This window comes from Oryzias melastigma, linkage group LG10, assembly GCF_002922805.2.
Source record: "Oryzias melastigma strain HK-1 linkage group LG10, ASM292280v2, whole genome shotgun sequence".
NCBI classification, from domain to species: Eukaryota; Metazoa; Chordata; class Actinopteri; order Beloniformes; family Adrianichthyidae; genus Oryzias; species Oryzias melastigma.
Genome location: NC_050521.1, coordinates 18,675,067 through 18,700,711, shown reverse-complemented (window position 1 = coordinate 18,700,711; position 25,645 = coordinate 18,675,067). Strand labels below are relative to the sequence as shown.

The 25,645-nt window shown below is 37.2% G+C and overlaps 3 protein-coding genes across 8 annotated transcripts; 1 reads left to right on the top strand and 2 right to left on the bottom strand.

Annotated features, from left to right (window-relative positions):
- Positions 1-164: 164 nt before the first annotated feature.
- On the bottom strand, positions 165-9,443 carry dctn4 (dynactin 4). Of its 2 annotated transcripts, XM_024282967.1 has the most exons (15): positions 9,311-9,443; positions 8,909-9,131; positions 8,251-8,321; positions 7,946-8,124; positions 7,825-7,868; positions 6,731-6,838; positions 6,171-6,191; positions 5,772-5,845; positions 5,150-5,262; positions 4,967-5,076; positions 4,797-4,870; positions 4,332-4,386; positions 4,139-4,246; positions 1,751-1,848; positions 165-1,661 (listed from the first exon to the last, which is right to left on the bottom strand). In XM_024282967.1, exons 2-15 carry the CDS (start codon positions 9,041-9,043, stop codon positions 1,439-1,441), a joined length of 1,413 nt encoding a protein of 470 aa, XP_024138735.1. In that variant the 5' UTR covers positions 9,044-9,131; positions 9,311-9,443; the 3' UTR covers positions 165-1,438. The 2 variants fall into 2 exon arrangements, with proteins under 2 accessions (XP_024138735.1, XP_024138736.1); XM_024282968.1 differs by lacking the exon at positions 6,171-6,191.
- On the top strand, positions 9,388-11,698 carry gpx3 (glutathione peroxidase 3). Its single transcript, XM_024282969.1, has 5 exons — positions 9,388-9,521; positions 10,357-10,507; positions 10,593-10,710; positions 11,030-11,129; positions 11,213-11,698. The coding sequence occupies exons 1-5, from the start codon at positions 9,444-9,446 to the stop codon at positions 11,429-11,431; spliced, it is 666 nt and encodes a 221-aa protein (XP_024138737.1). The 5' UTR covers positions 9,388-9,443; the 3' UTR covers positions 11,432-11,698.
- tnip1 (TNFAIP3 interacting protein 1) lies at positions 11,152-23,242 on the bottom strand. Of its 5 annotated transcripts, none has more exons than XR_002920440.2 (19): positions 23,076-23,241; positions 22,154-22,336; positions 21,657-21,800; positions 21,412-21,494; positions 21,258-21,317; positions 20,477-20,686; positions 19,860-19,954; positions 19,377-19,536; positions 19,193-19,285; positions 19,003-19,068; positions 17,755-17,886; positions 17,529-17,657; positions 17,303-17,437; positions 17,069-17,194; positions 16,866-16,949; positions 15,642-15,860; positions 15,330-15,414; positions 13,126-13,271; positions 11,152-11,333 (listed from the first exon to the last, which is right to left on the bottom strand). XR_002920440.2 is itself a non-coding variant. In XM_024282964.2 (19 exons), exons 2-18 carry the CDS (start codon positions 22,299-22,301, stop codon positions 13,195-13,197), a joined length of 2,046 nt encoding a protein of 681 aa, XP_024138732.1. In that variant the 5' UTR covers positions 22,302-22,336; positions 23,076-23,241; the 3' UTR covers positions 11,152-11,333; positions 13,164-13,194. The 5 variants fall into 5 exon arrangements, 4 of the variants coding, with proteins under 4 accessions (XP_024138732.1, XP_024138731.1, XP_024138733.1 ...); XM_024282964.2 differs by having other exon boundaries at positions 13,164-13,271; XM_024282963.2 differs by lacking the exon at positions 11,152-11,333 and having other exon boundaries at positions 11,971-13,271; positions 23,076-23,242.
- Between the last annotated feature and the right edge of the window lie 2,403 nt (positions 23,243-25,645).

Sequence of the window (25,645 nt, the reverse complement as noted above, 5' to 3'; positions counted from 1 at the left end):
AAAAAACTAGTTTTTTTTATTTTGGCTAAAAACGACACAATATAGAAATACTTTTACAAAAGATGAGCGGGATTTTGAGCTTTTTAGGGGGCAAAAGCTCCTTTTTACAAAAAAATAGCATTTAAAATCCTGACTTTCACGATCCAAAAACACAAACACTCCTATGAGGGTTTGAACTGTTTATTAGCCAGCTCAAACTGATGTACAGGTATTGTTTGTCCGGCATCCACAAGAAAGCAACAACAAAAAAAAAGACAATTACAAAACAGACAGTGTTTTAAATCAAGCAAAGCAATAGTGTGGCAGGAAATATGCACTTCATGTATTGGTGTAATTTAGAGGAATACTTTTATAACTTTATAGTACCCTAACAATAATGACTAAGATATTAAAGGAGAAGTTAAATGCAAAAAAACAGAAACCTTTCTTTCCCCTGGTTTGAGAACAGTGCTGGCAGATTCATAATCTGGGTCCTTCAGTTGCAGTGTTTATGGTTGTCAGCAGAGAGGGAAAAAATGTAAATCTCCTGGCTTATAAAACATCCTCCTGGAATAATAAATTATGCTCAGGATTTTTTTTTCTCTCTCCTCCGCCTCGGTAGTGTGCTGCTGAATGTGCGACTGACTAAAATCCTTGTCAGCGATTGTAGGCAGCGACTGTTAATCCGTGAAAATAAACACTGCCTTCCAATTTGCGTGTAGCTCTTCGTTTACTTCCTTCAGAGGAGAAATAGCAGCTTGTTCACCAAAAAAAAAGCATAGACAGAATCAATGAAAGTGATGTCCATAATTTTTAACTGTTGGAACATGCAAGTTAATACAACACTACAGCCTGCAGAGAATCGTGTTGATACATAAATTACAACTGTTTTTTTTATTACAAATCTGATTTCTGATCCTGCTCACAAGCCTCAGTAATGTTTGACTGAATGATCCTCACATACGTTAAAACTTATGCTGTTAGTTTGCATTTTAAGACAGTTAACCACCATTAGATTAATTGATGACTAAACGTGCAGGTTTGAGAAGTGTTGCTATAGTAACTAAACACTGTCATGTACTACAGGGGGTCATCTCCTTTAAATAAAACTGGAAAATAAATAGAAATGACACTAAAACCTATTTAATAAGAAGCTTTGCGTGTTAATGAGGCACTTCCTGTAAGTAAACAATGCACTTCCACTGACAGGAAGTGGATGCTCCGGTTAAATATATTATAGCCCACCTATTATCAGTTACTCTGCAGCTGTGAAATTATTTTATGAGCTGGCAGCAGCTGTGCAGCTTTTTTTTAAGTTGTTATTTTATTTAAGTAAGCAATTAAACAGAAAACAAAGCAGTTGAAACAATGAGCCGAATCAGAAATCAGTTGTTCGCTACGATCATTTTGTAGTTTGAGGGAACTGGCTCCAGAAGAGCCCAACACTAGTGTTTTGTGTTCAGGGAGCGAGAGGTCCCAGCCTCAGCTCCACGTGGTGCGTGAGCCAAATGGCTTCGGCGGCGGGGGCGTCGCCTCCCTCCTCGCTCGGCCGGATGGGAGCTGCCAGGTTGCGGAAGTCGTGCCGCATCTTAAATGCGACAGTGACGTCCGTGTCCTCCTCTTTCTGCGGGATCACTTTGATGAAAAAACCAATCTTGTTGGATTTCCTGAAGGCAACAACACTGTAGAGAGCACAGACAGATGAGATTACCACAGAGCGCTCCACTGTTTTTGTGTGTGTGTGAGGGAGCAGGTGAGTGTGTTTACTCACTCCGGATCGTCCTGAAAGTCCTGAGGTTCGGCCAATTCGTCATACTCAGCAGCAGCATCCTTTCCTGCTAAAACCAGCTCAGTATTGGGTACCAGGATCTTAAAAAAAAGAGAGAAAAACAAAACATTTATACTCAATTGTTTTACCCTGAAAAGCCCACAACATTAAAGAATTATAACATTAAAATTAGATAAAATAAGAGCTATTAAAACCAAAAAATGTTGTAATATAAATTTTGGGGGGTAAAAAGTTGAAATCAATTATGTCTGGTTGGCCGATTTGGTAAGTTTTAGTAAAACAATTTTAGCTAAAGACGCAAAAATATTGACAAATTAGATCCAAACATTTTTAAAGTGGTTTGTGTTATGAAGAACTAATTATAAAAAAGTTTCAATTCTTTCAATACAAAAAATATTCATTTAAAAAACTAAATAATAGAAGTTATTCCCACCATATAGATTTGAAATTTAGCTAAACCTTTCCTGCCAAAAGTGTTTTTGAGATTTAATGGAAGCAGCCATTTTGAAATGAGCAGGAAAAGCCCGTCTACTGCCCCTAGTGGACTGATGATGAAATACAGAGTAGAAACATGGTCCAAGTTATATACAATGTTTCTTTATGGGAAGTTTTTATCATGCTAATGAGGTAAGGGTCTCAGAAATACAAATATGATACAGAATTAAGGTTTAAAATGAGTAAATCAGGACTTGACCATATCATAAATCAATTTATAGTGTGAGGTATAAAATTTATTTGAAATTAAATCATTTTTTTTCATTTCAAACAAATGATAAACATCAAAAGAAAAGCATAAAATGAAGGCTGAATTTGTTTAGGAAAATTACCAACAAATAAATAAATCACCATAAAAATGACACATTTTTAGTTAGACTGACATATAACATAATACACTCTGCTGGCGATATTTTACATTTAAAGGACTAAAGACAGTTTCGATTTTAAAAGGTCCACTCTGACATTTTCATAGAAACTGTCAGATGACTAGAAGAGCAACATTTCTGCTATTTGAACTCATCAGCATCCTGGTGGTGAACATCCTCTTCTAAACAATGCATGAACCGTGAATGGAGATGTGGAACAGGGAAACTGATAGGCCAGTATGGATTCTATGAGGCAGCCGACGTCCAGCTTATCTCGTCTGCAGCTTAAGGTAAACATCACTTATTGACAAAGAGGGAAACGGCTGCTTTCACTAAGAACAGCTTATGCAACATGTAGCATTTGACCTTTGTCGTGGTTTTAAAGACTTAATAGGAGAGAAAAGTCTTTAGTCTAATGGGTGAAAAACAAAAAACGTTTGGGGAAAGTAAAGCCATGTAATGATTTTTGATCAATTATCTTTCCGAAAATAATCATAATTTTGCAACTGATGTTGACTTATGTGAACAGTACGAACAAAAACAGAATTATTCTGGTGTTTTCTTTCATATTAACCTGCAAAAGTTGTAACAGTAATTAAGAAATCAAACTTTCATGGGTTGTGTTAAAAGAAAAAAAAAAAAGTTATGGTGACATTGTTCAAAATGTGCAAGGTCTATGAATGTTAAAACAATATTAACAGGATTATTAATCTTAATTATTAGCAAACCTTCAACTTTCAAAGCTAATAAGGCGACTGCTGTCTTAAGATACAGAAAAAAATGATAAAATGCCAAAATTTGAGAGATTTTTTATTTTACTAAAGAGATATAAAGCAAGACTAAATAGCTTTAATTTATTTTAAACAGTAAAAATTGTTAGCTTTGCTCTTGTTTGTGTTCTTCAGAGAACACTGTTGTGTTGTGAAGGTCAAACACTACAAAACTACTGCATAGCTGCACAGATCATGACTGAACTTCAAGACTACAACTGCAACATTTATGTGTTAAAAGCATGGCATTTATGAATGAAATCACCATTTTCATCTACAAATAAACAGTCATTAAAACGTTGCACGATTTCTAGACTCTATTTGGATTTATTTTCTTTGCTTGAACAGAATTTTGAATTCTTGTTGGGTTGTCAAAAACAGTCAAAGTCCTTTCTGGCTTGTTTTCTTATATGTTCAAACGTTGGTGGTCATTCACCCGAGTCCCATGACATTCTGACTGTTGCACACACTAATGTAAAGAGTAAACCCTTCTGCAGTTCACAACATGTCAAACCTGATTCCATGGCTTTGAACTGTCATTTTTAAGCTCATTTCAGACTTGTATACATGTTAACTGAAGATTGAAGAAATGTTCAATAATATTCTCAAAAAAATGTAATAAAATATAATTTTTGTTTCAATCACGATTGTTGTTATTGTGTGAAAATACAAATCTCCTTTGGAAATGAATTCAGGGAACAAGATCTTTATGAGAAAACACCTGATGAAGACGGTACCTGAGCGGTTCTGTTGATACCATCAGGATCATCATCCTCACAAATAGCCAATGACACATGGGCGACGTTCTCCACTGGGTTGGTCAGAGTTAGCAGCACCTGACTCTCCTACAAACAAGAAACGTAGATCAATTTACAGAAGCATTTTTATTATAACTTTCATAGCTTTTTGTTAAAGAAGAAGCACACCAACCTTCATGTATCTCAGATTTGGAATGGACATAATTCTCACTTCGGGAATGTAACTCCTGAGAAGAAAAAAGAAGACAAAGAGGCAATCAGTGCATCAAATGACATTTTTTTTTCATTTGAAAGTTCTTGTGCAAAAACTGATTAAATATTGCAATATGTTTTGTGTTCAAAATCTGTGCTACTTATGAGCAATAGTACTGTTAATAGCGTTAGGTTTCCCTAAACCTTTTTGTGACTAACCTCAATTTGTGTTAATAAATACTCAGAAATGCAATTTTAAGCTTAATCCTGTTAGATTGTGTTCCATCGTGAGAAAAATGACAAAAAACATGTTAAAAACACCCAAAACACAATTTTTATTGGAGAGTCATTAATTTTTGGCTTTTCAAATGTGATCTAGGTAAATATAACACTTAAATGCTACAATAAAAGGGGGATGTTTGGTCAAACGCCAACTAATACTTACACAGCCACCAGCTGTATTTTGAACTTGATTGAAGTGGGATTAAACTCTGGCTTGCTCAGGTTGTGCTCGCATTTCTAAAGATAAGAAAAAAAAACATGAAACAATGCTGTGATCCACACAACACTAACAAGATCCTGTGACTGACAGCAGGAGAATGAAGTGGTACCAACCCTGCAGCGCAGCGAGCGCTTCATCAGAAGGTGTTTGTGTCTGGGGTGGAGCTGAGACGCTCCCGCAGGCTGGAAGTCTGGCTGCAGAAGTCTCTGTCGCAGCGTGGTGACTGGGAAAGACGCACAGATTCAGCACAGCTCTCATTAGACGAGGAGCCACTGTTATTACTGAGAGCGGTTTACCTTCTGGCAAACTGACAGGTCTGGTGTAAAAATCCTCAGGCAGCGGCTCCACTTCATCAAGGGCTTGAGCGGGCTCAATGCTGATCTCCTTCTGGTCCTCGCCCTCCTTGAGTCTGGTTAACACAAACACAGCTTCACTGTCTGCCTCTTCTTAGGAAAACCCTTAAATACAGCTCATTTAATCCTAAAATAAGACCTATACTGCATAAAAACTTTTGGTTTTTCGTTTTTACTCCATCGGTGAGGATATGTTTGTCAAAATCAGCCGACAATTCGTTTTCTAACTCTTTTCCTGATAAAGAGATTTAAAAATTAGCCCTGCTCAGTCACTTTATCAGGAGACGACACTGCAGCTTGAGAGGAAAATGAGGGTGATGAACTGCTGAGCGTGATGGATAACCAGAGCCAAATTTCAAGCCTCGGCTAATTGATTTTAACAGTTCCCCCCGCTAAATGGATCAAACTGGAACCCCGCTGAAAATGTGACCGTTAATCCATCAAAATCAAATCTGTGCCTCAGATGCAATCGAAAGTTCGGAAAAACACTTCAAATGCGACATTTCGGCTTAACAAATGAAGAGAATGTTCTGGAAGTGCTGGGAGATGTCAAAGGATGACTCACGAGAGACCGGCCAGGTTTGATAAGGGAGCTCCGGGCCTCTGCCTCTGCAGTCTGGTGCCAAGGCCGTATTTTTCCTGCATGAATCAGAGAACATTTCACAGACAAGAAAAGAAAAAAACTGATTTTTGAAAATATTCTACAGCTACTTCACTACTTTAAAAGTGTGCTTTAAGAAAACTTAAAGGAAAAAAAAATGAAAAGGGAGTTTAATTTGCTGCAAGACAAAGAACAAAATGAGTAGCTTTTCTGTCTAAGAAGCAGCAAAAAATATCATTTAATCAAATTTCTAAACATGCAAGCTTTCCTTGAGTCAGAAAGATTTATCTAAAGACGAGGAAAAAGGAAGAGGTGTGCTACTGGACAGATCAAACTACCCAAGTTGTGAAAAATAAAACTCACCACCACATGTATAGTGTGTTGCTGGGAGGGAGGGGTGTATACAAAAACCACAATATCAGAAACCAAAGGGAAGAAAATAAAAGAGCAAAGAATAAGGTGGAGAAACATTAGTGGCATTTCATGGCATGCAGCAGCAGCAGCAACAGAAATACATCAGTGATGGGAGCAAATAAAAGCAGGACATCACAGTTAAGTGGCTCTGACACACAACAGGAGGGCCCAAACTTAATTAATGAGAATTAATTAACGTGCAAGCAGAATGCGGGAGGTGTAAAACATTTACCAAGAAGCTTAAAAATAAAAAAATAACGTAAAACCTTCTGACAAACTGCTATTTAACCTTTTAGATTTTGAATATAGATTCCAACAACAAACAAAAAAAACATGAAAGTACTCCATAAAATTACATTTTGTTTGTACCTTTTGGGGAAAAAAAACATTTTAAATAAACGTGATTGTGTATTTTGAACAGTAAAAGTTAAAATATTCAACAAAAATCATTGCAATGATATTTAAAGAAAACAAAAAACTAGAAGAAGTCGTGACGGGAGGCAGAGTACCGAGAAGGCCAGCGGCATGCACTGTCGTCTCCTGGCCATCTTCTTCCTGTCTCTCTCCTGCTTCTCTCGATGAGCCAGCTGTTGATAATACTCAATCAGCTTATTGATCTACAGTTCAGAAAAAAAATATTTTCACACAATTACTTTCATTGCTGGTTTAAACAACATTATCAATGTCAGAACAGCACATATGAATTCATAATGTATTCCAGAAAAAATGTGCATGTAAATAAATAGAACGGCATTTTTCTTTTTAATTCTGTAAACTTTCTGATAAGATTTTGCATTTATAAACCAAATTCACTACTTTGTCATCAACTATACACTCAAAACTAAAAGTTACCCCTTAAACAAATGGAAACGGGATTTTAATGAACATGAATTAAAACTTAGAGGACAAAATAGCAGCATTTTGTGTACTATTAGTAAATTTTGATGTATAAAGGCAAAGAAAGACTAAAAATAAGTAGTTGGTAAATCATAAAGGCTCAGATTTGTACTTTCTTAGATAAAATTAAGCTCAGAAAGTTATCTTTTACTTGTGATGCGTTTCAGAGATTGCGTTTATATCCAAACAAAAATAAACTGTTATTATTAATCAAGATTTGCAATTTTCTGCACAAAACAGTTTTAAAGACCCACTTAGATGAAACTTGTTCGCGTGTTCTCGCGGTATTTTTTGAATGATGAATGACATAAATAAAGAAATTTAAGTTGAACTTGCATTTCAGAGTACTGGCATCTGGATCAAAACAGTATGACTGGATAACTCATGTGGATTTCAAATACATTTCTGACATTTTGCAGAAATTTTGTCCTGTAAAATGACTACATTTTTTTTTTTTGGACAAAAATTGTATAATCATAGTTAAATGGAATGCTTTTAAAATTTATAGAAAGAGGATCAGAGTCTTTAAGATTCTTGGCTTAACACAAAAAAATGAAAGGGGGCTATTGTAATCCCAAGATAAGAGCTTCTTTTTTGCTTAGCCCTTGAATGTGTAATTGTAACAAGTTTTAAAAGAGAGCAGTGCATGATCAGGAAACATGTGATCAACTCAAGGGCATCTATAACCCCACAGGGGTAAACATACCCGCTGAGCGTGGGGGTTCTCTGGCTCCTGCCATCCACCACTAGCTGTAATTAAAAAATGCACCAATACATCAGATAACTTTTTCAAAATGATTCATGTCTTTTAAAAAGTTATTACTAACCGACTGATTTGTCAGCCATTCCCACATCCCTTGAAGTCCAGCGACAAAAGCCACAGGCCAAATAATACGCTTTCTTCATGGTTGTCTTAGTGGGATCGTCAGGCACAGGAGCTGGGATGTTAGTGGCCCGTGTTGACAGTGTGTGCATGCAACAAGGACAGTCGAAACAATTCGCACATCTAGAGAAGACGCAGACATCATGGAAATTATTTAAACATTACAGAGGTATGTTCGGGATTGCGGATACTGTATCTGAAAAACAATCTGTGGAGAAATGTTAATTTTTTTTGTATCATAATTCTCACCTGTTCTTTTTCAATTTGGCTTCAGCAGAAGGCATGTTTTCAAGACAACTTGGACAATAATGCGAGTCCACCTGATCAGAGGAGATAGACATAGTTAATCTGTTCATTTGTTCAGGTTATTCCTTTATAAATCAATGTGATACAATGAGGAAAATAGATTATTTGGTTTGTTTGTTTTTTATATTATTTAACCAGAAAACCGGGTCTGAATATATTATGTATTGTGATAAAGACAAAAAATCTAGGGCTGTGGTGTGGCTAAGAAAAAATATTGCTAACTCGCTCTGGGTGTGGTGTCTATTTGAGATTAATATAAATTAATACAAAAAAAATTGTACTGTAGACATATTGGAGATTAACCCGTTTCAAAATATAAGTTTAAAGTAATAAACAAATGTCTTATTTCTTAACACAGACTGAATTATATTTTATTTAAGCACAAAGCTAAGAATGTAGCATGAGCTTTTAGCGGAAGTTAATGTTTACAACCAATCAGAAGAGGCGATTCACTTGATTGACAGAACTCTGAGCCACTGAATAAGCTAGTGTTTCAGACAAGCCCCTCCCCTATACAACAGACAGGCTAGCAGTTCGGTTAGCATCCCTGTTGCTAGCTGTTCAAATGACGTTACGATAGGAGACAAAACCATCTACGTACCTCGTGAGACACGCATTCCAAAGACCGCAGTTCGCTACAGTAGCGACAGAAGTAAAGTTGCGATAAGGGGGCTCTAATCTTTTTCTCCCCGCGAACAAGATAAACTACTCTATTTGGTTGCAAAAGGGACGCCATCTCTCCAGCTAAACTGTGTCCGAGAGCTCCCCGAATGCAACGCTAACACAGGCTGTCTGGACCACACAAAAGGGCTGGTTGTCGACCCCTAGTGGCGACCAAGAAAATTGCATGTCAAATTGTAGGCCATCGTAAAACACTGTAATAGCATGTAAAATAAACAAATATTATATTTAATACAATATATGATAAATATAAAAATACATGTAAAAAATACGAAATATGTAAATTGTATTTTTTTAATCACATTAATTAATTAAAAAGTACCGATTCAGTCCAGCAGGTGGCGACATCTCCACCAGCTGTGCGATCTTCCTCCCCCTCTGGCAGTGGGCTTCATTTATCCCGAGGGGAGACGCTGTCAGAGCGGTCAACGTGTCGGAGGGGAACGGCAGTCAGGATGTGGCTCCACTTCCCGGTGTTGATGATGGTGACGGCTGTGCTGCGGCCCACGGCTCACGGAATCCCGCTCACTCAGGTACCTGTTGATTCTCCTATTTAGAGAGAGAAAACAAGCGTGACGTCAGAGCGCATCTCTTCAGCCTGCACCTGCGCCACGTTGTTCAATCCACGAAAGGGTGCTTAAAATGTCGCAGATGAGTTCAGATTTTGTAAAAACAAATGCATTATCAATATTTTGATCCATATTTTTTTTTTTACTAAATTGAACAATAAATTCATACAATAAAAATGTTCCTTAAAATTATTATATTTGGTATTTGAGCTTTTTTATATTTGGAAAAAGTCAAATATATTAACTGATGTAGATACTAACCCAGTGCTCACTTTCCTAATAGACCTATATATCCTTTGCAAGCTCAACTGCATGAATAACAAAACATACATTTATGAAATGCAATTATTTCTGTGAATAATTGAGGATCAAACAGTGAAGTTTGCTTTGACTGCTGGAGCAAAGTTCTCCTGGTGACGGTGGGCTTGTTTTGTTGAGGCAGAGGTCACTCAGTTACAGAAAGGAAACTATCGTCAATGATGATGCCTTTTGGTTGAAGCAAGATTGGTAATTAATTTGACTAGATATTTATGTATTCGCTTTCACTCTCATAATGAAACTTACAGATTTTTTAAATTGCCACTGTACCTTTGGGGTTATTTGTTGACACTATGATACTTAAAATGCAAAATATACAATATAATGTAAAGATACAAACATCAATTTTGATAATCAGGTGACACTTTCACTTTTTCTACTATTATTGTGCATTTTACAGATAAGAAAAATGAACAAGCAGAATGATTTCTTCGTGGAATCATATTTAAGGTGACCCACTTTGACCTTTGTGTTGCTTCAGAAGTGTGACTCAACGGTTGATGGCAGCATCCACAAATACCACGCAAAGACTCTAAATGGCAGCCACACCGTCAACTTTAGTGACTACGCTGGCAAAAGTGTGCTCTTCGTCAACGTCGCCACATACTGAGGATACACCTATCAGTATGTGGGTAAGAACTGTCGATTAGTTACCAATTTGAGAGTATAAAATGTATTCATGAATTAGACATTCTCACTTTTTTTATCTTTTAATAGAACTGAATGCACTACACGAGGAGCTGAAACCTCTTGGTTTCACCATCCTTGGATTTCCATGCAACCAGTTTGGGAAACAGGAACCAGGACAAAACAATGAAATCCTTTCAGGCTTACGGTAAGATAGTTAAACACAGTTAAAGACTGTTTAAATTTGTCAAATCATGTTTAGTGATGCTAAAGAAAAAAAAAAGTCTTGACCCTCAAAATTGCTACCATATTTCAGCCAACAAAGCTTCATTTAGTTGGACGTCCTTCAGAAATGCGATCCTTAAGCCCTATAACACACTGATCTTTGGGTCAGTCAGTCATCACAGATTCATTCCAAAGCTCTGGCTCTCGTTCTGCTTGGCTTGACGTGCACCTCGGGCAGCTGCCAAGCAGCAGAGTGCTCTGAGGCATGTCCACTGATAAGACGCTGTCCTCCTGGATTCCAGGCATGTCAGACCAGGCAATGGATTCGTTCCAAACTTCCTGCTGTTCAACAAAGGGGATGTGAACGGAAAATATGAGCAGGATGTTTTTACATTCCTTAAAGTAAGTTCACGTGTCCGTCATCTGAGCTTGTTTACTTTAACTGATATGCTTTTATTTTGAAGGGCTGTGTTTTTTCCTTGCAGGAGGGCTGCCCGCCCGTCGGCGAGGACTTCGGGACTTCCGACCGGCTGTTCTGGGAGCCCCTAAAGATCGGCGACATCAAGTGGAACTTTGAGAAGTTTCTGGTGGGACCGGACGGGAAGCCTGTGAAGAGATGGCACCCGAGTGTCAACGTGTCCACGGTCCGAACCGACATCCGAAATTACCTGCTCAAACTCTACACTCAAGACATTTTCAATTAAACGACACGATTTAACTGTAGTGAGGTAGATTGTAGACGGCATGTAGGACTGTGATGTGGCGGTTCTGGTAAAGGAAGGGGGCACGTTGAATGAAGAGGAGGCTTGAAAGCAGAACGTCTGTGGAGCCTCCTCGGATTCTGGGGGTCCAGGACAGCTTTTCAGTGCATTCAGGCTGCCCTGCCATCCCACAGCAACATGCCATCTTCCCAAATCCCAGAATCCGTCCCCCATTACAGTCCCAATGTTAATAAATCACATAAAACCGCACTGGTGTGCAGATGTTTTTTAACACCAAAACAGTACATTTAATCCTAAACATTCATTGAATGAAACAGTGAAGAAGGAGTATAACATTAAAACAACACATTTAGAATAAATTTATTAAGCAAGTCAAATACAAAAAAGTCTCACATGTGCTTTTTGCCTATAGTGCAAAGAAAAGAAACAAAAAGACTAAAACCCTTGGGAAACTGCCAGTAGTTACAGTATACCTTTCAAAAGTGCAAGTATGGTAATGTTTCATGTTAAGGTTTTGTTCCTTTTTTTTTTTTTAATTTGCAAAACTAAAAAATAAGCATTTTCGGATTAAAATCCACACATTTTGTAGCCCTTCATCTGGCTGATCGGTCCATTGTGTAACCTCAACGTCCTGCGGTCGGCGCTCCGTTACAGCGTTTTTTTTGCAGGTTCGTCTGCCTGGCGTGATTAGCTGGTTATCGATGAGGACAGAAAGTGAAGCCAGACGTGATGGCAGAGGGGGCGCGTTCGGTCATCTTAATATCTAATCCCCTTCTTGTCCTGTCCTGAAATTAAGAGGTGGCTTTGCAAGGAATAGATGTTTGTGTCACCTTAAAACATGTCAAAGGTAAACAGAAAAAGGACGCGGTAAAAACTGTAAATATCAGAATGAGTGGTCAAACCAAGTAGAAGTGTTGTTTAATGAGATTAGGTCCATTATCATGGGGGAAAAAAAATCTGTATGTACTGTGCATTGTGTAATATGTCTGATACAAACATACAATGTCAATAGCTACAATATATTGGGATTACACTAACAACATAGAAAGAACAGCGTTACTAAAGACAATGATTTACACTTAGTCAATGCAACTATCAAAAACAGCAGATTATAAATAAATTATTAGTAACCACAATCATGTTTTTGGTATGATACCATCAAAAATTTCAGTTCCCAAACTTTTTGTATTTCAACAACCACTTTTGAACAGTTACACATATTGGACATTTCTATAACATTGATGGCACTGTATAAACCCTTGAAAATCAATCAACATTCACATTGCAAAAATCTAGAATTCAGTGTATCAATATAATCATTCAGGTGGAATGAGTATATGTTTGCTTAGCCTTTTTTCTGTTTTTGGTGAGGGGGGGTAAAGGCTTGCCGTATCCCTACAAGTCAACTAAATGTCAAGTTGTTACGCACTTGCAGAGAAGAAGCAATCACAAAATGTTTTTTTTTCCTCGACAGAAAAAGGAGCCGTGTTGAGTATTCCAACATATTTAACAAATGATTTCTTTTTTTTTTCCCAGATAAAAAAATCTAAATAATATTTTATGTATATATATTCGGAATAGCGAAGTGTCACAAATAGCCTTATAAAACGCAAGTATAAACAACATTACAATAGGATATCTACAGTTCAGTAGGAAAATTATATGGTCAATCACACCTTGTCAACTCAAAAACAAACTGGTTTCATGCTACTACCCAGACTCCGTCCAGAGGTTATGGTGATGCTTTAGTGCTTTCCGGGGTCTATGTTCTGTCTCTCCCTTTTAACAAACACTGTCGCTGCTGCAGCTGTTGATGACTGATCTGCAACAAACAGAGTAAACAGGAAGCATTACATACAGATCGTTAATCTGAGTACAAAGTTGACAATTGTTTAATGTTCAATAACACAATTTAAAACTCTTTACACCGGAGCTTTAGGTCCAGTCTTTACATCCTTCAACCATTTATGCCATCAGTGTAATTCTGATTTGGAGAAAAGCTTTCTTACTGTAATATGCAACACTTTACGATAATGAAGTGCTTACGCATAAATCTACTGATTGTTAAACAAAAATTTACATTAAAAGCCTAATTTGAAAAGCCAAATCAGAAGATTCACATTAAGGGTCTGCAGCTAGTGAGGTGTATTCTTGAGATCATTTTATTTTATTGTTATTAATGGCGCGATGTTATATTGGGCTAATTTCTAACTAGTATAATTTTGACAAAATATATTTTTATGGAGAGTGAAATATTCAAAGTTTTTTAAGGTTTACGTTGATTTGTTCTGGAATAATATTCCAGCCTTTTTATTATTCATAATTATATTAAAAAGTTATGGTTTTAAAAATTGGCATTCTGCTAGGTTTTTTGACTATTTTGGCATTTACTAGGATTTTTTTTAGTCTATTTTGGAGTTTAGCTAATATTTCAGCTACATGCTAGCTGTTTTGGCTAATTTAGGCTTTTCTTTTCAAGTTTTTTAGGCTGTTTTGGAGTTAGGCTAATCTTTACATGCTAGCTGTTTTGGCTAATTTAAACTTTTCTCAGTTTTTGTAGGATATTTTGAAGCTATTTTTTCAGCTACATGCTAGCTGTTTTGGCTAATTTAGGCTTTTCTCAGTTTTTTTTTTAAGGACATTTTGAAGCTATTTTTTCAGCTACATGCTAGCTGTTTTGGCTAATTTAGGCTTTTCTCAGTTTTTTTTTAAGGACATTTTGAAGCTATTTTTTCGGCTACATACTAGCTGTTTTGGCTAACCAACATTTCTTTTTTTATTTTTTTTTGGGCTAATTTGGCATTTAGGTAATATTTCAGTGCCTATCAGCATCAGCATTTTCAGCCATTAGCTTCAGTGATTTCAGCTATCAACTTCAATGATATCAGCTTCACCGTTTTTAACTATCAATTTCAGCATCTTTAGTGGCCAAATTCAGCTTACAGCATTCCCACTAACATTACTGCAGGTGATAGTATATATCTAGTTCATAATTATGTTAAAAAGTTATAGTTTAACATTTTTTTTATTTTATTTTTAGAGTGTTCAATAAATGTTTATCCTGTTCGGCCCGTGACCTAAGGTATGTTTTGGATTTTGGCTCCTCGTGTGATTGAGTTCGACACCAATGGCCTATAGTGTTAACACTGGACAAGCAGGGATGGGCTTCTTCTTCCTCCTTTATCTTAATCCAACTGTTCACTAGCGCATGTCCACCACCTACAATTGGAAGAATCTTGGTGCAAATCTCGCTCCAGACTTCTTCTTTCTGAGCCCTATTCCAATATTTGAAACACTTGGTGTCATAATTCCAGCGTGGCACAAACCACGATTATGTATTCTTCCATCACAATCCATTTTTAAACGGCCGGCACTTCCGTGAATTAAAAAAGAACACCATCCATACGCAACTTCCAAACCAGAGTTGGTTAAAGTGTGACCTGGTTTAACTTTAACACGCATGTTTTGTACATAGAGCCTGAAAACGATCTTACATAAATGTGAGTTTACAACGCAGAATCCCAAAATCCACATGTGTGTGTCAGATCAGAATTCTTCCCTTCTCCCTACCCCTCCATTCATAGGGGCATTTGTAGTGGAAGTGGTGTTTGAAGTATTTTTTTAAAGATCCCACCTTCCAGGCGGAGGGATACATAGCACAGACAGGAGAAAATATGTGAGCCCTTTGGAATAACTTTGTTTTATGCATAAACTGGACACGATAAAAAACATGAAAACAATTTGGTGTGATTTAAGCAGGCAAGGGTTTTCTCCATTGTTATGAAACAAGACATGTTCATTTCGTTCAAAAATTGAGGTACTTCCATACTTTTTCTTGCAACTGTGAATGTGATTCATAGAAAAACTTTTACTTTATTACCTGTGTTCTCTGGCGGAGGTCTTGAACTTTCTCCTACTGCCCTGGCCCCCCGAGGTTGAGGGAATGACATCTGCCATGGAAAACCCTAAACAAAGACAAGGCAGCATTTAAGCAGAAATTCCAAACATTGCCGGCAGTGGAAGTCAGTCGTCTTTTTGTCTTTGCTGTAAACTTATAAGGGCTATTGAATGGACAGCTGCTGCTAGGAGTAATTAAGGAGGCTTTAAGTGAAAGAAAATAGAGCCTTGTTTCTTCAGTGAAACAGAGACACTCCAGAGAAGGTTAAGGGGGGGGGCCTTAAAGCACCCTTACCGGGTTAACAGGCTGGAAGTCTCTAGCAGGGGGTGGAGCTGCGGCGGCTGCTGCTGTGGCGCCCGCTGCATTGGGCATCCGGGGAGGGAAGTGTACAGGCCAGCCCTCAAGGCCCTGCGTTCCCACCTGCACAAAGGGACCACAGTAGGGAGGGCTCAGCGGGCCGTTCACTGAGCCTGATGCGGGATCTGAGGCACCTCTTTCCTGCTGCTGCTGCCCCTATGAGGGATCAACAAGTGGCACATGTGATCCCAGATCAGTTCACAGCTGCTGCTCTCGTCAAACTGCGGCGGCCACATCATGGCGCACACGCGGCAGCAGATGTCAGCGGAAAGGCTGAGCCTGTTCCCGGATGCGCTGCAAAGAAGCCAGCTGGAGGAAGGCTTGCGGGCTGACTAGTGAATCCTACAATAACTGGCCCCCAAAAACCTGGATTTCAGTACGTATATGTGAATGTGTGAATTCATCCTGTGGTTGTTTATGTCGGAAACGTCACATTATTAGTCTGCGTGAAGTAAACACTTTTAAGACCTAACAAGTACTTTTGTGGAACCTAGATAAATGTGCTGGTTTAATACTTTTCTTCCTTTTTTCAAAAAGGAAGAACTTGAGACCCAAAAAGAGAATTTCAATTGGACATCAATTCATGTGTGATTTATAGTTGGAAGAATTAAAAAGAAAAACTACAGTTTTTAAAACTTTGAGAAAAACAATCCTAAGTAAAACATTCAAAAAAACATTAAAAATGTTTTAAAATACATGCTGTGACAACTATATATTCTGAGGGTGAGGCTAAAATCTGTTTCTTCACAGAATTTGTTCCTCCAATTGTTTTTTTCCTTGATATCAATCATATTTTAAGAATATTTTTCATAGATTAGATCATTTTCTCATGGATTGGCCACAGAAAAGGTCAGATTAAATATTTGGGATGGTCAAGATTTTTACAAAACTCCCATAATTTATCTTAAAAATCAACCCACGTCTGCATGGAATAGTTTCGGTTCAATTTTTTGGAGTAAATGTGAGTAAAAATCAAAGATTTCACCAAATAACCACTGATCCAGCCAGGCCTGCAAAACTATATTTCACCACTAGGGGTCAGTAGTTTAACACTTTTCACCGCTGTGGTGCTTCTCTTCAGTTCAATTCAAAGGTTCTGGGCTGCAGGTTTTGCTCTTATTTCATTGTTTTGCTCAAAGGCATCACGCATGAATCCAGTACCTGTTTGTGATGCTGCATCTGAAGTCTCTCCAGCTTACATCGTTCCGTACGTTCTCGCTGACACTCATTCTGTGCCTGATGCAGCTAAAGAAGCCAAAAAAATAAAATAAAATAATAAAGTATTATTTTGGTATGAACCACCTACAACAGAGAGTCATTATTAAACAGAAAACGGTCACTAAACACGACATAATCCCACTTGCCTGATTGGTCAAATTTGTAATCTGACCCTGGAGTCTCTCGACTTGCCGCCTCAAATCTTCTTTTTCTTCATTCATCCGTTCCCTGTCGCTCCTTTCTTTCCTAAAGTCTTCTTCAAAGATTTTCACCTGGAAATACAAAAGACGAAGGGCGAGTGGTCAGATGAGGATCGTCTTAAAAACTGAGATGAATCCTGGACATCCTCCACACTTCAACTCAAACAAAAAGAGCCCCACCTGTTCTTTTAGCACAGCTATTTGAGTTAGTAGTTCCTGTTTTTTGAGATTATTGGCTGCATCTGCGAAGTTGCTCTGGCCAGGAGGTTGTTGTGAGGACGACGGGGTGTGAAGGTTTAAGGCTTCCTCCAAGGCCTGAAGAAAGAAAATAAAAACTGAAACTTCTCTCCATAAACAGAGGAATATCTCAACTGTAGAGGTGTAGAAACAAATCCTTAACACCCACCCTGTTCAGGCGCTGGATCTCCTTCTCCTGGTACTCCCTCTGTTTGCTGAGGGGCAGCAGCTGATCCTGCAGATAGCGCACCTTCTGCTTGAGCTCGGTGGTTTCAGAGTTTAAACATTCCTTTTCCCCCTGAGTCAGGAATATTTATTTAAAAGTTTGTCTTTTCTTAAACAGAAAGGATTTGTGAATGTTTTTGAAATCATTTTTTTATTCTTCGTCCACTCACCTGGACGTTTTCGATCTTGGACTTAGCCAGCAGCAGCTTTTTGTCATAGTCCCGCTGCCTCTGCTCCCGCTCAGCCTCCAGCTCCAGCACGGTTTTCTGGGACTCAGCCAGTCGTTGTCTGAGGTCTGTAATCTGAAAGGATGAGGCGAAGCATCCAGCAGATGAGAGCGGATCACACGTGTATGGAATAATTATCACTTACATAAATAAACAAAAAAAATTAAGATAAAAGTCATCTGGCTAAGATAAACATCAACGGATGCGTGCATTAAAAAAAAAAAGTTACAAACCGAGCCGCAGAAACAAGCACACATTTGCGCACATGCAGTTGTTTTTGTGTCAAATATGTACAAACCAAATGACGCAAATTGATACATCTAGGATTGTGCGGTTTAAACCCAACCCTGCACGGTGTCCCTGTCTCTACAAAGCGTGAGCACGTACATGTTCGAAATTTGTGAACAAGCAGGTGTGTGAGTGCGAGTGTGTCTCTGCTGCCCTCTGACTGCACCACAGCAGGAAGTCAGCGGGTAGGTGAGGGGAATTCTCACTGAAGGCTTTGACAGACCTTGTGGTGAGTGTGTTCAGACAGCAAGCTATTGCAAGATTGCACCTTTTCCACTGGACAAGCACAATGACAAAAAAAAAAAAAAAAAAGGACATGCAGTTGTATCACTGCCAACAGGTGCACACAAACTACAAAAACAGACATTTCTCGAAAATTATTTTTTCTAAAAATGTTATCTTAAATCGTAGAAGAAATGTCTAAAAATGTATTTTTTAAAAATAAAACTTAACCTTTTCAGTGACTAATGTGTCACCGACAAATAGTCATGTTTTGGGGTAAAACATTAACTCAAACACCTAAAGAAAACTGAAACTATCTCAATTTGTCGCCATAATGATGTGTTACTATAACTGGCAGTTACAGTAGTACAAACTGGATTGAGATTACTAAAATCGAATCAACTAAAATGCGAGTGACCGTAACATTTTTTCCAAAAAGTACATATTTTTCCACAATAGATCTTCTCTAAAGAGAAAATATTTAATAAAAACAACCAAGACTTGAGGCTTTTTTTCCTTTTTTACAAAATAAAAGCTCATTTATTTGTTGAATAAGTCGATTTTGTCAGTCATTAGGGTCAAATCTTTTAAAAATAACGTGAATTTAGACCCGGTTTGAATTTATTTGATGGCAAACGTAAGCCTTTCCACACTGTTACAGCTGCAAAGTCATTGCTGTACCTTCTGCTCAAACTGTGACCTCATGGAGTTCCACTGAATGTCCCACTGCTTGTTCACCTCCAGAACCTGCGAGCGGCAGCGCAAAAGCGAGACAACCGGTGAGCACGTAGGAAACAACAGACAAAGCGACTTTCCCGAATGGCAAAAAGAGGATGAGCAGAAACCAAAAAAAATGTCCATTCAGACTCACATCCTTTCTCTGCTTCTCCAAAAGCCGGATCTTCTTTTCGTAGGTCTCTATGTCACAGGGTTTGGCTGGGGTTTTCTCTGCTGATTTTCCAGTCTGTAGAGGGGAGGAGGAACAAAAAAAAATAAATTCCTAAATCCATAACAACACTCCATCGTTGTTGAAGCAAAATCGTAACTGGGATCACCTTTTGTGGTGTAGCGGCCTCCATTTTGGGTCGGACAGCAACAGCTTCCTCCTTAACGGGCTCGTCTTTGGCCTCTGGACTCTCGGTATCAGACGGCGACACGGCTGAAGCAACTGCTGATCCGCCTGTGACGAGCTCCTTGAGCTTCTGGTTCTCCTGCCTAAAACCAGTTAGAAAGTGAAAATGATAGTGTCAAGGGCCTCTTTTACAGCTTGTTTATCATGCTTCGCATTAAGGATGTCCTTTGGGAAGAACCTTCAACACCCAAGGCACACCGACACTTGAAAAACCCTCCATTAAAAGTGAAAAGCAAAAGAAAAAATGTGTCACGCTTTGTGTTTGTATAAGCAGTATTCCCACGTTGTTATCCATAGAAAAGGAACTGTTATTAGTAAAATACAGGACAGATTTGACTCTATTTGCTTTAGTAAAAACACGTTTTTCTTACAAGAGTAAAGATAAACGAGAAGAAGGAAAAATAACCTCAGCTGTTCCAAGTCTCGATTCCTGATATGATGGTCTTCTTCCATTTTCTTTCTCAGTTCATTGTTCTCCTGCCTCAGCTGCTCACAGAGAGTCTACACCAAAAGAAGCCACAAATATCACAACATTAACATTCTACGTGACTTTTGCAGACAAAAGTGAATTAAATTGAGCTATTGCACAAACAGATTTTAAAACAGATCCATTTAAAATCACAATACAAATGATTCAAGGTTAATAAAATACTGAATGATGCATTTAAGCAGAAAAAACAGCTACCTGCTCTTTATGAAGCTTGCAATTTAGTAACCAAAACTAAAAGTCCTCTTAAATTATCTATAAAACCCAGTTGTTTGTTATTACTGAATGTACTAGACCGTTTAATGAGGTCATCGGATATCTAGTCAGACTTAAATTGGAAGTGTCGATTACCTGCAGCTGTGGTTGTTTGGTTTGTGATGCAGTGGCTGGCTTACACTGCATGCACTAGAATAATTATAGCTAAAGCAAATATTTAAAAAAATGCTACCTCAATTCTAAACTTCTACATGCCATAAAAATCTTGAACTGTTTTTTAGACACAAGTTTTCTTTCACCATACTTGTTTGACAACATACCTGTAGGAGGGAGGTCCTCTGCTCATTCTTCTGGACTTTAGAAGACAAATGGTGAAACTCCACGGCCATGCGGCCCAGGTGAGCCAGCAGCTGGTTTGGGTTGGACTCCTCTGCAAAAATGCTGAAAGAGCTCTCGAGTCTCTTCAGCTGGCTGGCTAGCTCGTTGTTCTCCAGAGGAAGAAGAGGGGGCGCTCCTGCCACCGTCCCGACCTGGGGATACCCACAAAGGTAAAAGCGTGTGACCCTGTGGGCAGCCTTAACAATAGCACAGGCATTTAAGTCAATTAATCGTCTGTTAAGAGTCACCTCGGCGTTTGTTTCTAAGGAAAATGATTTATATGGAAACGTCAAACTTGTTTGTCCTGTTGAATTTGCATTAAGTTCCTTACAGGCTAAACAAATATATTTAAAAGGCAAATTTAGATTTTGACGCATTTTTAGGAACAGTGAGATTAGTTTTGACATGATAATAATTGGCCTATTAAAAGAAAAAACAATTCTTGGGATGTAGTTTGAATGAAGCACTTCTAGTTAGTAATAATCCTGGACTTTCCCTGAACTGACTCAGTGTGGAGCTACCAGTATTGAGTTTGTTGGTGAGTCAACACACCAGTAATGCATTCCCAATATTGCTGTAAGAGACATAAATAGACTGAGCTGTAAATAACCTCAATAAATCACCTGTGAGTTCAAAGGCTAAAATGAAGAACAAAAAAAACTGAACTCCTAAGGGAAATTTAGAACAGAAAATAAAGTTTGAATTTTTGAATAGGGTACCTACAGCCAAGGCATCTGAGTTTTTTCTGTCTAAATTCACCACCTCAAACTCCGATAAGGCCTCCTGTAAAGAGAAAAAAATAAAGTCAATTACAGTTAAAAAATAAATATAAAAGACGTAAGTTTAAAACAATTTTCACGTGAAATAACATGCTTACACTTGGCTTTTCAGGCTGAAGTGTTCTCCCTAAACAGCTTGCTTGCTCCTCTTTCTCTGGAGTTGGGTATAAGCAGAGTTTACCTGAAAAAAAAAAAGAAAATCAAGATCAATGGTTAAAAAAATGCCAAAAAAGTGGGGAAATACTCATAAAAAAACAGCTATTACAATCAGTTTCAATTCACAAATCGAAAATCGGGTCTGCAAAATGAAACTCTCCACTGACATCGATTCTGTTGAACTTACTTTGTGTGTCAGTGTGAACCGGCCCTCCCATGCACAGGCTCGCAGCAAAGCTGGAGGACTTTAAGGCTTCGTTGTCTCGCACAAGTTCCTCCACTCGCTGCCTGAGCCTCGACGCCTCTGACTGAGACTCCTCCAACAAATCACCTGAAATATTTTAGAAATGTTTACACCTGAAGTTTTCTTGTGTTCATAGCTTGTTTTATTGCTAAAATTGATCATTATAAAGAAACTGCACGAGTTAAATCAGTTAAAGAAGTGTATTAACGTGCAAACTTATAATTCACTTAACAACATCTCCTACAGCAGAGTGTTATTTCCTCTTTCATATAACTTGACCATAATGCCTACCCCTGCCAGTTAGGATTAAAAAAAAAAAGTTTTTAAACCATTTTCAGTTCCACATCTTGAATAGATGCAAGGAAAGAACTGAAGTTCCTCTATGTTCGGCACAGGTGAAATCCCAGAGTTGGGCCGTTATCCTCGGATCTTGAACTCACCTAAACTTTTTAGTCCCTTCATTCGTTCCCTCAGTATGCTGTTCTCCTCCAGCAGCTGCCGATAGCTGCTTCCCCCAACAGCCTCCTCCCGGGCTTTGACTTCACTCCCGCCTGGATCGTAGATACGATACGGACCTTTACCTTCCATCGTCGCTGCTCACTTCCTTGACATGGTCCTCAAAACTGTGAAGGGGAAATAAAATAATTGTTTATGGGATGATTATTGTGGCAACCCCAAAAGGGAAAGACAAATATATTTTTATTTTTCAGTAAATAATTATATATGGGAAAGAAAAAATCTAAATGACAACCAGTTGATGCTTTTATTTTGAAAGAATGTTCCTATCAAGCAAAGCTAGCGTTATTAGAATCGTTCAAAACTAACAACAAATCTTCTGGTGAATCAAATAGATCGATGTGTGTTGTGTTCCACATCATAACTCCTCAATTTCTTCATATTAAGTTATATAAGTGGGTTTAATAAATATTTTTACAGCGACTAAGATCCCTGTGAGATGACAAAAGCAGCAAGTTACACATAGCTAAACATGACAGCTACCACCCTCATACCAGAGGAAAACAGACAAAGAAAGAGGGGAAAAGAATAATACATGTAACGAAAAGCCAATTCACATATTTTATGCCATAAACGTAAGTCTCGAACAGCACAATCCCAGTTGGTTATGGCTACCCTGGTAAGCTACACAGCGCTAAGGTTAGTTTTCGCTGTTGTCATGCAAATTGCTAGCAGCATCTTCGTTAGCCGTCGGCTAGCTAACACTATAAAAACAATTGGGGACGGTTAGCATCTTGTTCTCGCGCGACTAATACATCCTAAATTAAATCAAGTAAGTCGAAGAGTGGTGTTTCATCCAGAACCAAAAAAAAGAAAGAAAGAAAGATGTGTCTTTTGTCAGTATACCTTTCAGTTCGCAGTGGCCTCTCGTCTCTCTGTTCAGACAGACATCTATTGCGGAAGTGGTCTACTGAGTCTATGCCGTAACCTGGGAAATTCCACCTCACAACGTTTGATGTAAACAGCGATGACTGGCGTCTGATCCGACCAATCAGATTGCAGTACTCCGCAAGGGCCCTGAACGCACCAGGAGCTGATGTCTATAATGTAAACACGATAGAAAAATGCCTTAAATGTAGCGTAAAGGTAGATTTATCTGTTTAACGCAGTATTTTCTCCCCTTCAATTAAAACATAAAAGTGCAAAAAACATAAAAATGTTTCTGATTTTTAGTCTTTGTGTAAGAAAACACAAACAAATTCACAAATTGCACAATTTTATTCAAGTTATCCCCTTTAAAGCCGCCTGCCTTAGAACCCCCATTGATAAAATTCAGAGGAAACTGGAGGGGGTTTCTGTTGTTGCATCACATTTCCTCTGAGCAAGAGAAATGCTAAAGTTCAAGTTATTCTTATTTAAAATGAACACAAAAAGTATTTAGTGGGTAAATGTTTTTATTATTTTGTTTTTACAAACTCTTTACACATGGAGTGTTAATGTACTTTTAAACGTCAATTTCACAGTATAAAATAAGGAAAAGTAGCCTAATAACAGATAAAGCTTTTTATCTTAAACTAAGAAAAAGAATAATACACACAATAAAGTTTGATTAAATTGTAAATAAGTTTTGATTTAAAAAAAATCAAGATTACTACTAAAAATAATAATTTATACAATGACTGTGAAGACTATTTAAATACCAGAGTCTTTGGTCAATCTATAAAAAATGTAGAAATTGTGTAAATCTTCACATTTTTGCACTCTACAATGTAAATCTATAAAGGGTTGACAAGCCTAATTTTGCAAATATATATATACAGAAAAATATATGACTTGGAGAATCTAAAGCAGTCTACTAGTTCCCTCGAGATTTCCAAATAGAATATTGAACATAAAATAAATACTTTTTCATAAATATTCATGTTTACTTGCAATTTTCTTTATTACAATGACAATAAAGAAAAATCTACTTAAAATCTAATGGTGAAAAAAAAAACTTTCATCTTTAAAAGGACTGTAACAGGGATGTCACAAGAACTATTACTTTACAAGATTTTTAAATATCTTGAGCTTGGTATATTTATTATTGTATTGTTGTTAAATATTTTTCTGAATTGTGGTTGAATTAGTTAAAATATTATGAAAAAAGAATTAAAAAATTACCCCAAATTAGTTTAATTTATTTTTCTTAAATTCTGTTTGTGTTACTTTAAATAAATTTGCCCACTTGGAACAGTTTTACTCATTGTTGAATATCATGGTGTTCATCTGTCAGTTTTTTTGAATACAAATCCTTTTTAGTTGCATGTTCGGCACAGTATTTTAAAATTGAACTGCTTCTATTTAGTTAATTGTTTATGTGATTTAATGTTATATGCTTTAATCATTAATTGATTCAAGTGCTTTATGGTAACTCTTGAATTGGGCAGCAGCAGGTTGATTATCATATGGACAAAATAAATCACATCAGAAATGATACTGTAAAGATTTGATTATTCACTTGACGAAGAAAACCTTGGTACTTATTAAATTTATTTTTTTAAACATTTTTACATTCATCTGTTATAAAAGTGTTCAACTTAAGTATCAAATATTTAATGCAAACCAGAATAAACACAAAAGGCCGCATTACAAACATTTTAAATTCTAACGAAGAAACTTAAAATGAAATGGCGCTTTGTGACCTTTTTTTTTTAAATTAAGACTTAAAAAAATGTTAAACATACATATGAAATCTCTAATTAATCAAATTAACACAGAAGAATAAAGAATGAAATATTATTAGAATACTGGGAGGGATAATATTTATGCAACTTGTCTACATGCATTTGATTTCTATGTGATTTACAGTATCTATATATAGGAAATATAAATTTGACAGCATCTTAATAAACAAATAAATTATTTAGTGCAATAGTGACATCTTGTGGGAAATAATCTGTGGCTGTTTTTATTTATTTATACCAAAATGACCAAATATTGCTCCTAAATTCTGATTTTGATCCTACAGTCATTGATCTAAACAAAAGGCTCAAAAAAATAATTTAATGTTTGCAAAATGTATAAAAGAATTTAGCAAGTGTTTAAATGTTTAATTAAAATTTGAAACAACAAAACAAAAAAAATGCACAATTTTTTAATAAAAATGCAAAACTTCATCTTTTGAAGTTTTCGCTTTTTAAAAAAAAAAAATTATATAAACGTAAACCAAATGCATCAAAATATTTTAAAAAGTGGACTTCATGACATCTACTTTATTTTATTTTATTTTTTTCATTTTAATTCAATACTTTTGGCCTTTTTTGCAGTAAAACACTCCAGTTTTGTCTGGATGTATCCTGTTGACAGGAAACTGCATGAAAAATGGGTGAACGTTTTCCACAGAGAGCCACTCAGAGGGCGCAGGAAAAAACAACCCCACTGCTCATATGGGTCAGACACAAAAGAGGTTTTCTGCTTTGTCCTGAGCCTGCCAT